Source organism: Mixophyes fleayi, chromosome 5 (assembly GCF_038048845.1).
Source record: "Mixophyes fleayi isolate aMixFle1 chromosome 5, aMixFle1.hap1, whole genome shotgun sequence".
NCBI lineage: Eukaryota > Metazoa > Chordata > Amphibia > Anura > Limnodynastidae > Mixophyes > Mixophyes fleayi.
The window spans coordinates 101,758,805-101,771,818 of NC_134406.1; the positions used below are offsets into that span (position 1 = coordinate 101,758,805).

Genomic DNA, 13,014 nt, shown 5'->3' on the forward strand with positions numbered 1-13,014 from the left:
AAACACTCCTGAAGAATAAACTAAGATTAAACATAAACAACATTGACACCTTAAATCACAGACATTTCTTAGATCTGCTTCATATTAGTATTTTAACACAATCCATATGCCATTTATTCTCACAGTTCTTTCCATCAGTTATTATTTTGTTTTGATCTGCTCTAAGATTAAAGACTTACACGGCTACTGTTCTTGTTGTGCTACTTAATTTAATTTATTATACATTTTTTGCTTTTCTTTCTTATAAAGGTCCCCAATACCCACTTGAAATGTTGAAAGGAAAATATACTCTATCTAAAAAGAGAACATTTGCAAAGCTAACTTATTAACAAGTCTTTAAAGATAGAATATATGCATGCAGAACTGTGAGGAAGCATAGTAAGGATCTTATGGGCGCACTCGACAGCCATTTTAAGCAAGAAAATATTTTAGCTCTCACCTAGGGCAGTGAAAGGACTACGCCTATGGCTGCTTGCATTAATTAGACTTTTAAAAGTGAAGAAAAGTCCATTCTGTATTTGTTCCACCAGCACAATAAAGGGCAACATGCTTATCAAATTAGTGTCAGTAAGGGTTAGGTCAGACAGACTTTTGTTTATGGAACGTATCTGGGTGTCTTTTTCTCTTGCGTATATATTTGTCTATGTTTATGTTGCATCACACTACTCAACGCCACACAGAAGATAACAATAAAAAGTCCGGGAAACACTAGGAAGGAAGTTTCTGCCTGTGAAAGCTGAGTAATGAATGAAATAGTGAAAAGTACTACTCAAAAACTAATATATACAATAATATAAAAATGATCTGTACAATACATGTATAACTATTTAATTTATATTAAAATAAGATGTATTAAAATAAACAATAATATATAAAAATAAAATGGTATAGCATTTATGCTTTTTTTGGAGAATAAATCTCCCGGAATAATATACTGAAAAGTTGGCAAGCCTATGGGGCCCCTAAGCTCATGGGGCCCCTGGGCAACTGCCCAGCATGCCCATGCGTTAAGACAGCCCTGATCACTGTTGTCTGTATATGTCATGTACAGCAGTGTGGACCTTTTGCTGTGCCTAAATAAAAGAAAATAATAATAATAATATTAATAATACATTTATTTATTTTTACAAAAGAGACAGTTTTCTCTTTTTGCTGTGCATCAGGTTTTGCAATGCTATTATTAGTGCCTTATGCAACACTATATTAAAGTACTTGTTTCAGAACACCATCAGGCAATACCACCAATCTAAAATTAAACACAATTCAATAACAATACATTGGAGAGACATCATAATTTTAAACAATGTAATCACCAAGTTGCTTAGGGGTAAGAAACCTCTACTTGCTAATCTAAAATCAACATCCAGCAAAGTTCTGCATAATTATTTCACTGAGTATTCCTCATTTAGAATGATGGTTTTCTAAAACTGTACGATGGGTGAGCCAAATATGTTTGATCCACTTTTCCTTTTTAATCTGATTGCATTCTTAACACTCGTATGATGGTGAAGAGTGAACGGACAATTAAAGTGGCTAAGATTTCACTGAAACATATAAGCTCCAGCTATATTAGTAGAAATACTATAGCTGATATGACAGCTGCTGTGAGTTTGGAAGGAACATGCAGGCTTCTGTTTTAGTCCTGTATTACACTAAACTGACAGCATACTCTGCGACAGAAAAACTATAAACATTGTCCATCTAAAGATTAGATCTCAATGTTCCCATTTACCGGCACAAATACACAAATACGTTTCTCAACACAGGATAATTAGAGAAAGACGTAAGGGTTATTGTAACCCAGTTCCATAATAAAGTACAAAACTAAGCAAGAAGAACTCTTTTTATCTAAAAGTCAACTTTGTGCATGTCATCTGACCCATCAAACTAATTTTGCAGCAAATATTTGCGACAGTACTATGTTGTAAATATATACAACATTAGAAGAAAGAGTAGTATCAATTTACATCTCTATATCAAAGATCTCCGTTTTAAGTCAGGACACCTTTCATACATCCGTTTAAAAAAACAAAAAATTACTCAATTAACATTATTAACAAAAGCACATTGTATGCAAATACATTACTGACCTCCATGAATGATCCCGCAATCCCAGCTTGGCAAGAGCCATGTTCCTCACCATATTTTTTCTTATATTCTGCAAAGAATAAAGATAACAATGTAGTTATAGCATTTTCTGTATAGTTAAGTTTAGCTGTGTGAGGCCTAACATTGTAACACACACAGATATATGACCACATGTACCACCCAGCCACAAAGGTCTAAACTTCAGCCAACTTGTTAACTTACAGAGCCACAAATATTTAGGCCTGAAAACTACTGCATTCCGGATTGGTTACATATTTCAGAGCTGCACTTTCTTCTGAACTGCTTTTGTGTGGTGGTTTGTAAGAAGCATCATCAGATTAATTGCATTGAAACTGAAGGAAGTAAGTAAAAGTAGATTTCATTTTCATGAATACAGCTAAAGCTCATTGTTAATGAAACATATGGGAGATCATTTAAAGGTAGAAACATATGTGCTTTTGGCACATGTAGGACAAATGCATGCAAGACAAAGCACACTTGAGATCATACTGTATGTAGAGTAGGATACATCTTGTGATGCAACAACTCCAAAAGAGTAAAGAGTACTACATATGCCTAGTGTGTGCATGTATGAAGTAAACATAGGATACGCAAATGGTGTATGTGTTAGTACTCAATTATGAAGTGGTATTACACTATTTGTACACAAACTTATAATTAGCAGCAGCAGCCATTTATATAGCTCCACTAATTCAACAGCACTGTACAGAGAACTCACTCACATCAGTCCCTACCCCCATTGGAGCTTACAGTCTAAATTCCTTAACATACACACACACACACAGACTAGGGTCAATTTGATAGCAGCCAATTAACCTACTAGTATGTTTTTGGAGTGTGGTAGGAAACCAGAGCACCCGGAGGAAATCCACACAAGCACCTGGAGAACATACAAACTCTACACAGATAAGGTCATGGTCAGGAATCAAACTCATGACCCCAGTGGTGTAAGGCAGAAGTAAGGCCACAGTGCTGCCCACAATGTCACAATATCACAATGTCACAATACAATGTACTTATAATGTAATAAAACACATTTTAATACATTATTAGGTTATGTACAAATAGTGTAATTTAGGCAGGTACACAAGACAGCATAATACCTAAATAATAAAAGCAAAATTCACATATGCCTTATTTCAAAAAAATACAATACTTTTACATTCGTTGCTTATCCTTTTACAAATCAAATGGGAATCATATTGTTTATGCAGTCTGTATGGAAATTATAATGTAGTACTGTGAATAGATGGTTGCAAGTTCATTTAATGAATTAATCTAATATAGATTCGACACTAATGAATGAAGTACTGTAAGCAGGGCTTCCAAGAGGAATTCAGGGCCCCGGTTAATGGAGCCCCCCTTATAGTCGAGTATGGTAAAAAAAAAAATCAGATGTGTGGTCATGCATTTGGGGGCGTGGCAAATGCGCCATTGGGACGTGGCTAACACATCAAAATCAATAGGCTCTTTTTTAACCCCTCTATGACAGACCCCCCCCTCGTTTTTTTAACCCCTCTGTGCCAGGCCCCCCCCCTCATTTTTTAACCCCTCTATGACAGGCCCCCCCCTAGTTTTTTTAACCCCTCTATGACAGGCTCCCCCCCTCATTTTTTAACCCCTCTATGACAGCCCCCCCTTGTTTTTTTAACCCCTCTATGACAGCCCCCCCTTGCTTTTTTAACCCTTCTATGACAGGCCCCCTCATTTTTTTAACCCCTCTATGACAGCCCCCCCCTCATTTTTTAACCCCTCTATGACAGGCCCCCCCTCGCTTTTTTAACCCCTCTATGACAGGCTCCCCCCCTCATTCCCCCCTCCTTTTTTAACCCCTCTATGACAGCCCCCCCCTTGTTTTTTAACCCCTCTATGACAGCCCCCCCCATTTTTTAACCCCTCCAGGACAGGCCCCCCTTCCCATTTTCCTCCCTTTACTTACCTTTTCCTTTTCTTCTCTCGGTTTTAGAAGTGCTGGATATGCCTTGCTTTGTGTGAACACCCCCCTATTATTTTATGGAGCAAGCAAATTTGTTCCCGACTCCCCAATTGTAACATTGAGGAGACATGTTTGAGATCAGAGCAGAAGGTCCATGTAGTATGAACCACATGGTCTCCCTCCTTTTTCTGCTGCAATGAGTTGTATCATTCCTGCTTACTTCATTACAGTAAGGTAAGGACATTTTAGGCAGGCCCTGTTTTGCAACAGTGTGCTGTAAATTTGGTGGAGGGAAAGCTCTCTACAGGATTGTGTTGTGACTATTCCACCAACGCCTAACTTTCAAAAGCTGGTGGGAACTATGGTCACCCAGAAGTCCCACTGATTTGTCAAATTTGTTTGTTAAAGATTGTAATACTTCTATATTTTACATTAAAATTACTGCTGATATGTTATTACAGATTATTGTCTCTTTCTTTGACTAAATGTTTTAACTTATTACTGAGATTAAGGGGACCGTGTGGCCCTTTTTAAGTGTTGAGGGCCTTACATGTGGCCCTTGGAGTGTACCAGATTGACTAGCTCTGGTTTATATATGTTGTGCTTTAAGGGGCATATTCAATTGTCCGCGTTACTCGCAAAAGTAACGCGGCATTGAAAGTGTTACCGTTATTATGGTAATTCTAACCCGGATTTCAGCTCGCAGCTCAGGGAGCTGTGAGCTGAAATCCGGCGTTAAAGTTACCGTAATAACGGTAATTACTTCCAGTATTACTGTAATAACGGTAATACTGCACAAGCCACGTTACTTTTACGAGTAACGCGGACAATTGAATATGCCCCTAAATGTAACACCACACTTAAAATTACTGGCTTCTTGGCAGCACAATATGTAACTTTTGCATGGAGCTCTATTTTACAGAGAGCTGCAACATTATTGCAATAAGATAAATAACCTAACTGTATTACCGCCAGCCTTCCAGGTGCTATTGTAGAGAACGGACAAGACTACCTTTTCACACAGAAGCAATAAATGTTTGCTTAAATCACCATTAGATTCAGGCACATTGACAGAAAGGTCACATAGGCGGTAGAGGTATGAGGGCAGCATTCTGCTTTTCCTATTTCCTCTATTATTTTGTAACTGTGCCTGTTCCATTCATGTGGATCATTTAACTGCCCAGAAATTTGCTCGGCATCCAGAGTGAGGGAAATCTCCACCTTGCCTGAGACACCGATATAGTCATAAATAAGGCAATAGTCAGTTCACTTTTTATCTTATGGTAATGACTCTGTTCATTGTGATTTGCAATTTGGAGTTTAAATATGTACACCTGTTTTTGCTGCCTTATTATGGTAGATTTATAAAGCACCACCATCAGCTGTAGAATACTGCATTATCGCAATTACAAAATACAATAATTACAAGACATGAGAAGACAACAAGAATAAGGACCCTGCTTGAAAATGGAGAATTAAAAAGGATCAGCGTGTAAAAAAAGACAAGTGTTTGAAAGTAATCCTTAATTTGAATAATTTTGTGAGTTACTGTTTGTTTGTTTTATAAAAGACAAAAAGAAGTACTGCTGAACTGTGAAAAATCAATTCTGTCTATAAAGTGTTATTGCTAAATAAAATAAAAAACATAGAATGCTCTCATGTCTCACACAAATTGTGTCCAAAACTGGAGAGGAAAATAGGCCCAACTTTGCAAAGGAAACAGAGCCAGTAATAAACATATCTGAATTTGCCAACTTTCCGCTGGCAATATATTTTATTTAGTACAGTCTTGGAATACCAGAGAGACTGGAAAACATCATGTTTACTGAGTTTTACCCTTCCATATTGTGCATATAAAAAACTTTTCCTCTAATGGCAGAGAATCACTATAGAATTGTAATTTAATGCTTATGGTAGACCGATTCCTGTATATAATGTCATTATGGTGGTACGGTTGTAGTGAACCTAGGATTCTTTATATAGCCGCATGGTCATGTGCACACAAAACTCTAAAATCAGTAATGGAAATACATGACAGAAGCATACAAACATAGAAAATTAGAGCAGTGTTTTCCAACTGTAGTACTAGAGTACCCACAACAGCTCATGCTTTGATGATTATTTGATGATTACTTTAATCATGTAAGGTGACTTATATGTACTTGCCTGGGTCTGTACTAATACCACCTGTTCCCACAGGAAGAAATCTCCAAAACCTGAGGGGGACTGGAATTTGGAAACATGGCATTAGAGGACCCACGCTATAATATATCCGAGCATCCTCTGTGCTGTTATGTGGGCTGAGAAATTAATTCCCCTGGTGTTGATGGCCAAAAAACAAATAACTATCCCTGGTGAGGGCCCTTTGCAGTAGTGATGTGAGTAACTGGGGGGGTAGCATTACACAGCCAGGATATGCATTTTAGAGGGCTAACTCCTAATCCTCCCTGCCATTGGGGTGTTGGGATACTTGCATATTGATCAAGAGGTCAAAAAGATCTAAAACCAATATGTACTATAAAAAATAAATACTCAGTCCCACTCTATTAAAAAAAAACAAAAAAACTGCGGCGTGCAATTTTTCTAAAAGGGAACAAAGGGCCTGATTTACTAATGAAAGTTAAGCAAAAAAAATTCTTACTCAAGTTTTCTGGACAAAACCATGTTGCAATGCAGGAGGTGCATATTAGTTTATTATTTTGCAGATAAGGAAAATACTGTCTGTTCTTTCATGTAGCACACAAGTACTTGATATCTGATTTGTACACTGAAATTTAAAGTTGATCAAGAAATGCCCTACCCCAAATATAAATCTGCTATCACATTTTAAACTTACCTCCCCCTTCAATGAAACATGGTTTTGCCTTACTTACTTACTTACTTACTTTTGTTTAACTTTCGTTAATGATTCAGACCCAAAGACACAAAATACATGCTGCAACATTGATGCATAGAAACGTGTATGCAAAAAGGTTGAAGGTCACGCTTCTCCACATCTGTTCACAGTAAAAAAACACATCCAGACTGTATAAAAAAAGACATATGCATGAGAATAATTTTTGTCTTTAAAATATTACAAAACATGTTTTCTTAGCTAACTGATAAAAGGAAATAACAGAAATGAATTTCTGTAATGAGGTTTTCTTTCCTCTCCCCACAGCTAGTGTTACATGGGCCATCTTCAGTTTATACATCAACAGCCTGTCTTCATACCCTCCTTCGCATAGAATTCCATTGGGAATAGAAAGAACCTTTAACAACTGAGAGAAGAGGGGAGTTTAAAGCTTAATAATTCAAAAAGACGTAACTACTTCTGTAACAAACAGATAGCATGATATAATGACTTTTGGATGCACCATTAGATCTGGTAACTATAATTAAAGTAAAAGTTCACAGATATGTGATCATTTACTATTATATATTTTAGCTGGTTTTGCTATTATATTCAACTTGTACCCAAAAGATTCACTGATAAAGTGAAACATTGATAATGTATATTATACAAAGTATAAGAGATGTAATAAATGCTTGCTGTAGGAGATGCCATTGTTTAAGGATCTACAGAAAGATATTAATAGAGTTAGCTAGCCACAACAGCCTGTAATTGGTCTGGCTGAATGATATTTAAATACCATATGTAACAAATACAATAATTGGCTTTCATGCTGTACAATCCTCCCATAGAAATCTGTTATATTGGTTGACGTCACCGTGATGATAATGTGGTGGTGGTGTGTGCCATAGCTACTGTCCCTATACAGTGTACCCTCCCCCCAAACAGCCAGAATGGAAGCTTGTGTGTAGCTTAGGTAATCTTAGATACACTATTTAGTGGTAAGGTGTACCTAAAAAATTTACTGGAGGTATTTAGGATGTGTAATTTGAAAAAAAATATTCTGTTCAAAAAGCACATTTAATGATCTGAAATAGTTAATGATAGCTGCACTTGAACCAGCACATCATACTCTCTTTAAAAAATAATGTTTGTTCAAAGAAGCAACATTTGTTTTGTTAAGCTTTGAAATATTACTTACTACCATTTTGAGCCTGATCTGTTTCCTAAATACACTTTTACATAGAAAAAAGTCTAAGTCGATAGAGTAGGTTTAAATAAAACTTTTTAAAATTAAGAAGGTCTTAAAAATAAGAAGTATAGCAGGAATATAGCTTTTGTATTTACATGAAATCATAGATTTGGGCCTCATAGGAAGCTTATAAGCTACATGTACATTGTAATTAGTAGGCAAGTGACTGATAATATAGATTTTTCTTTACATACCATGTACAGTATTTCTGTACTGTCTGCATGCTTAAGTCTATAAATCAGTTATTCTGACAACCTAAGGTATGTAAGCCGCTGATCTTCACAATCAACAACCACAGAACACTCAAGTTACATTCAGGTCATAGTTGTCATGAAGGAACTTTTATAGTAACTATGTGCTGGGAGGTTGATTAGACCTAAAAATGTTATGGAATGTTAGTGTGTGGTCTGTAAGATAACGGAGGACGGTGACAGGAGTACAGAATGGAAGCCAAAATTACAAAGAAGGCATAATAACATAACTATCATTATGAGTTACAGGCACAGAATGTGATTGCTGCTGAGTTTAAGCAGTTACTGGCTCCTGTTTTTCTGCAGTTAGTGTAATCACAGGACCACATCTAATATGCAAAAGAAACATTCTATATGTCAGGTTCTTGTAAATTTATTATTTTTATTTTATTATTATTTTTTAATGTTTTAAGGAGTTCCCCAGCTAAAATAAAATTAATTATGTACTTACTACCTGTTCACAATAAATTGTGAAGTAGTGTTACCAACTTCTGTTCTCCTTCCACGATATTAAAAATGTAGTAGCTGTACAAGAGCCAGCAGGCTCTGGCAGACATGGGTATGCTGGCACATGAAGTTCTACAATTGCTAAAATACTCAAGCACTTTATGGCTGACAGGGCTTGATAGTGCTACATACAATCATGTTATTAGTTTATTCATTTACACTATTACCCCAACATCCACTGGCTAGAGGTGTTGGCAGGGGCACCAGTACTTTTAGTACAGAGTTGTTTTTTCCTGGAGGAATGGGACGCATTTTATTTTACGGGCCCAAATTCCCTAGGGAATTTTGTCCCATGCTGAACAAGCTAAGATTATGTCACATTATGCCAGGGGGACCCCATGCTGCAGGTCTCCCTGTTACCTCTCAGCACTGAGGTCATGGGTTTTGATTCTGACCATGTCTCTCTCTGTGTGGAGATTGTATGCTCTCCACGTGTTTGCGTGGGTTTCCTATGGGTGCTCCGGTTTCTTCGCATAGTCCAAAAAGAAAAAAACATATTAGTCTGTTAATTGGGTAATATGATTGGCATATAAACAATTATTATAGAGTGTGCCCTGTTCAACCTGTCATAGCCTGGTGCCATTTACTGGGGTACCCCCATGCTCTCTGTTGCCCTTTAATTGTTGCAATAATTCCATGTTATGAGCACTGGTGCTTAGATCAATCTGGGGGAAATGGGGAGGCTAAGTCAGTTTATTTATTTATTATTTTCTTTTTATTTATTTAACACTAAGATGCCAGTTAAGCTGTCAGCCAGATGGAAGCAAATGTGCCCAACTTTACATGAATCCCTTTATCTTTATTAGGATATCATAAATGTAAATGTGGGGACATGCTATGTTTTGTTATAAGCCAAGAGAAGTGAGCTACAGCAACATCAGAAGACAACAGAGGCAGGGAACTCATACATTGTGTCAGGCGCCATCCCTCTCTGCCCTCCTTGGGATGGCTGCCTGCTTCCTGTTCGGCAACCAGATGCCATGTTTCTGGCCAGGCCATCCACTTGAAGCCAGGCGGCAGCTGCTTACGTCACCACCGCCGGTAATTCCCCCCCCCCCCCCCCTTGCACTCCTCTATTTAAGAAAGCCTCTGACAACAATAGGGTGCCTGTGCTCCAGCGTTCCAGACTCCCTTTGTTATGGTCCTGCTTGTATACTGGCTCCTGTCCTTGGCATTCCCTTTTGACTATTCTATTGGATTTTCCTTTGGCTCTCCATCTCCCTGTGATATTGACCTCTGGCTTGCTGACCTTTCTCCTGGATCTTGATTTGGCACCTCACAACCTGCATAGCTCTGACCCGGACTGTCCAACCTCTCTCTTACCACTACTTCACTGGAAGCTGTTCTGGAGAACCGCAGCCTGCGCATCCCTTGCAGATAAATCCAAAGCTCCTTGGGGGGAAGGTGGGTTCTGGCAAAAGACCAGGGGCACGTTTAGTCAATACCAGCAAGTAAGCAGCATCTTATTTGCTTTGTGTGACACATTGTATAGCTGCATTACAGACAGCATATTTGACAGTAGAGGAGAAAGGAGTGCTCAACAGCTTTCTAAATGACTTGACCTACTCACTATACTAAACTGCTTCAAATCCTGCACAATCTCTCTAGACTCTAACTGCTCTTTTTCCCCAGGGATTTATAGCTGAGCATGGGTCATCATTGGTGAGTGTCAGATTATTATGAAAAAAAGGTAAAGATAGAGCCCAGGGAGATGTGCAGAGCCAGCTTATTGGCAGTGGGAAACAAGGATGCAAGCCCAGTGCCAGCTTTGGCAGAAGATGTGCGTGCAGCATCAGTTCTTGTCTGAGACTGCATGTGCAGACTAGTGGTGGGAGGCCCAAGACGCCACTGCAATTTCCTCTCGTTGCCCCTGCTCCTCCCCATCAAAGACACACATTAGCCCAGCTAACTTTTCTTCTCTGCTCATCTCAAGCACATTATCCCTTTATTTCTTATCGTCTCTGCAGTTATTATCACAGTGGTACAATGCCCAGGACCTAGTTTATCTACCTATCCTTTTGGTTTAAGGGTGAGGCACAATTGTCTTAGGCAACAAGTTCAGAAAGCCCACATGCAGCTATAATTTATTGTCTCATTCATTGGGCTGCCCCAACGGAAGTTGATCTATAAACCACAAAAAACACAGACCTGCACTGCTGTTCTATATGTGAATGTGCTATTTGTACACCAAGGGGTATAGTTACTAAACTGCGGGTTTGAAAAGTGGAGATGTTGCCTATAGCAACCAATCAGATTCTAGCTGTCATTTTGTAGAATGCACTAAATAAATGAAAACTAGAATCTGATTGGTTGCTATAGGCAACATCTCCACTTTTCCAAACCCGCAGTTTAGTAAATCTAGCCCCAAGTACATTTAAAAAACCACACCCTTCATTCATTTCAAATTTTAAAACATACACACCTCACTGATGTTAGGAACCCCTCCAGTCAGCACGACAAAACCCGGAGTCTACTCCGAAGGTCTGGTGTTCGCTGGAGCCTCTAGTGGTGGGGACAGACTTGGCTGCAGATGATCGGAGGGTCGTGAAATGTGCACCGACTGGGGAGAATCCAGGGGTAGCGTGAAGTAGTACACAGCAGAGTAGAATCCAAGCAAAGGTCGAGGGTCGGCAGCAGACAGCGAATCCAGATAACGAGCCAAGGTCAGGGGTCACAGGCAATACAACAAGGTCCAGAAACAAGTCAGGGGTCATACACGGGAAGTCCAAACTAAAATACAGCACAGGAACAGAGGAACAAGGAACAGGAGCCTAGCTACACTGGGAGCTATAACTGGCAATGAGGCTCTGTCCTCACTGCCTTAAATAGCGAGGAGAGCCAATAGGAGAGAGTGCCAGCGAAACCCCTCCCTACTGCACTGATACCCAGGAGAAGTGACCAAAATAATAATAATAGTACTCACTGTTGCAGGCAACACTGGTATCTTAGTCATGATCAACTCTGCAACAAGATGTTCCACGAATACTATTCCTGAGCCACTTCCCCATACAGAGGAGCCCAACGTCAGTGCCATCTACTCAGTGCGCACGCGCCCGACTGCAAGAGCGCTGGCCGGGTGCTGCGATAGTAGTGTTGAAGCGTCCCAGTTGTTGCCTAGGCAACCGGGACGTAGGAGGCGGAAGTGACGCCCCGGTCGTCATAGAGACGGCCGGGACGTCTGGGGCTGCCGGAAGTGAGTCGCGGCGGCCCTCCAGGGAGCCGCGACTCATGACAACTGATGGCGCACTCTATGTCCAAAATTGAGACTGCTAATCTCATAAAAACCAATATAGTAAAGCAAATATTCAAAGTAATAGGCTCATCTCGCTGCTCAACCTAGGGGGAGTGACCACCCTAAATAAACAGAAAAACAAACAAAGGAAAAAGGTAAGCGCTGAAAGCAGTCTATAAATCAAATGATCACCAACGTAGATTAATACAATAAAATTAGTACATTTATTAATAAACATTGACTTAAATATAAAACAATAACCAGCAATGTTATTTATATCTTGAATAGAACCTATAACATCCCTGGTTATTAGTGTCTCCTAGAAAATCCTTGTTCACCTGTTTCTTTATTGTGATTACGCTATTGTGTTTCTTTTTATGTTATGTATGTTTCCAATGCGGAGAAAAAAAGGTTTTAATATATCCGAGTTGAGGTCAGAATACTAAACACACTACTGGGTGCTGAACAGAAACACATTGACTGCAATTTGATACAGTTTTTCATTTCAGTTACATCTGACCCCACAGGAAGTTGTATGTGTTGCCCCAACCAATGGTAGAATATATTATATCTAGTGAACATTATTTAGACTATTGAATATCATTTTATAGATTTTAAATTTACTAATTTTATTGTATTAATCTGCATTGGAGATCATTTTTATTTTTAGACTGCTTTCAGCGCTTACATTTTTCTTTGTTCATTTCAAATTTCACATTTTTTCTTCTAAAATACTACTCGGTTTAGTTTACGAAGAGATTTTATTACAGCTAACTTTTGTGTGATTTTTTTTTTACATTACTCAAGGTGCTCTTAAAATGTACTTTAAAATAAAAGAGCAATAAAAATTGAAATATAGGGCAGAATCTGATTTCCGTCAGATGGTCAGGTAGG

At 38.7% G+C, this 13,014-nt stretch overlaps 1 protein-coding gene across 1 annotated transcript in view; it reads right to left on the bottom strand.

Annotated features, from left to right (window-relative positions):
- Window positions 1-13,014, bottom strand: part of ITGA9 (integrin subunit alpha 9) — a 329,646-nt gene that overhangs the window by 236,458 nt on the left and 80,174 nt on the right. The window contains exon 5 of the mRNA XM_075212608.1: window positions 2,091-2,158. Within this exon, the coding sequence (XP_075068709.1) occupies window positions 2,091-2,158 (68 nt within the window). The remainder of the gene's footprint in view (window positions 1-2,090; window positions 2,159-13,014) is intronic.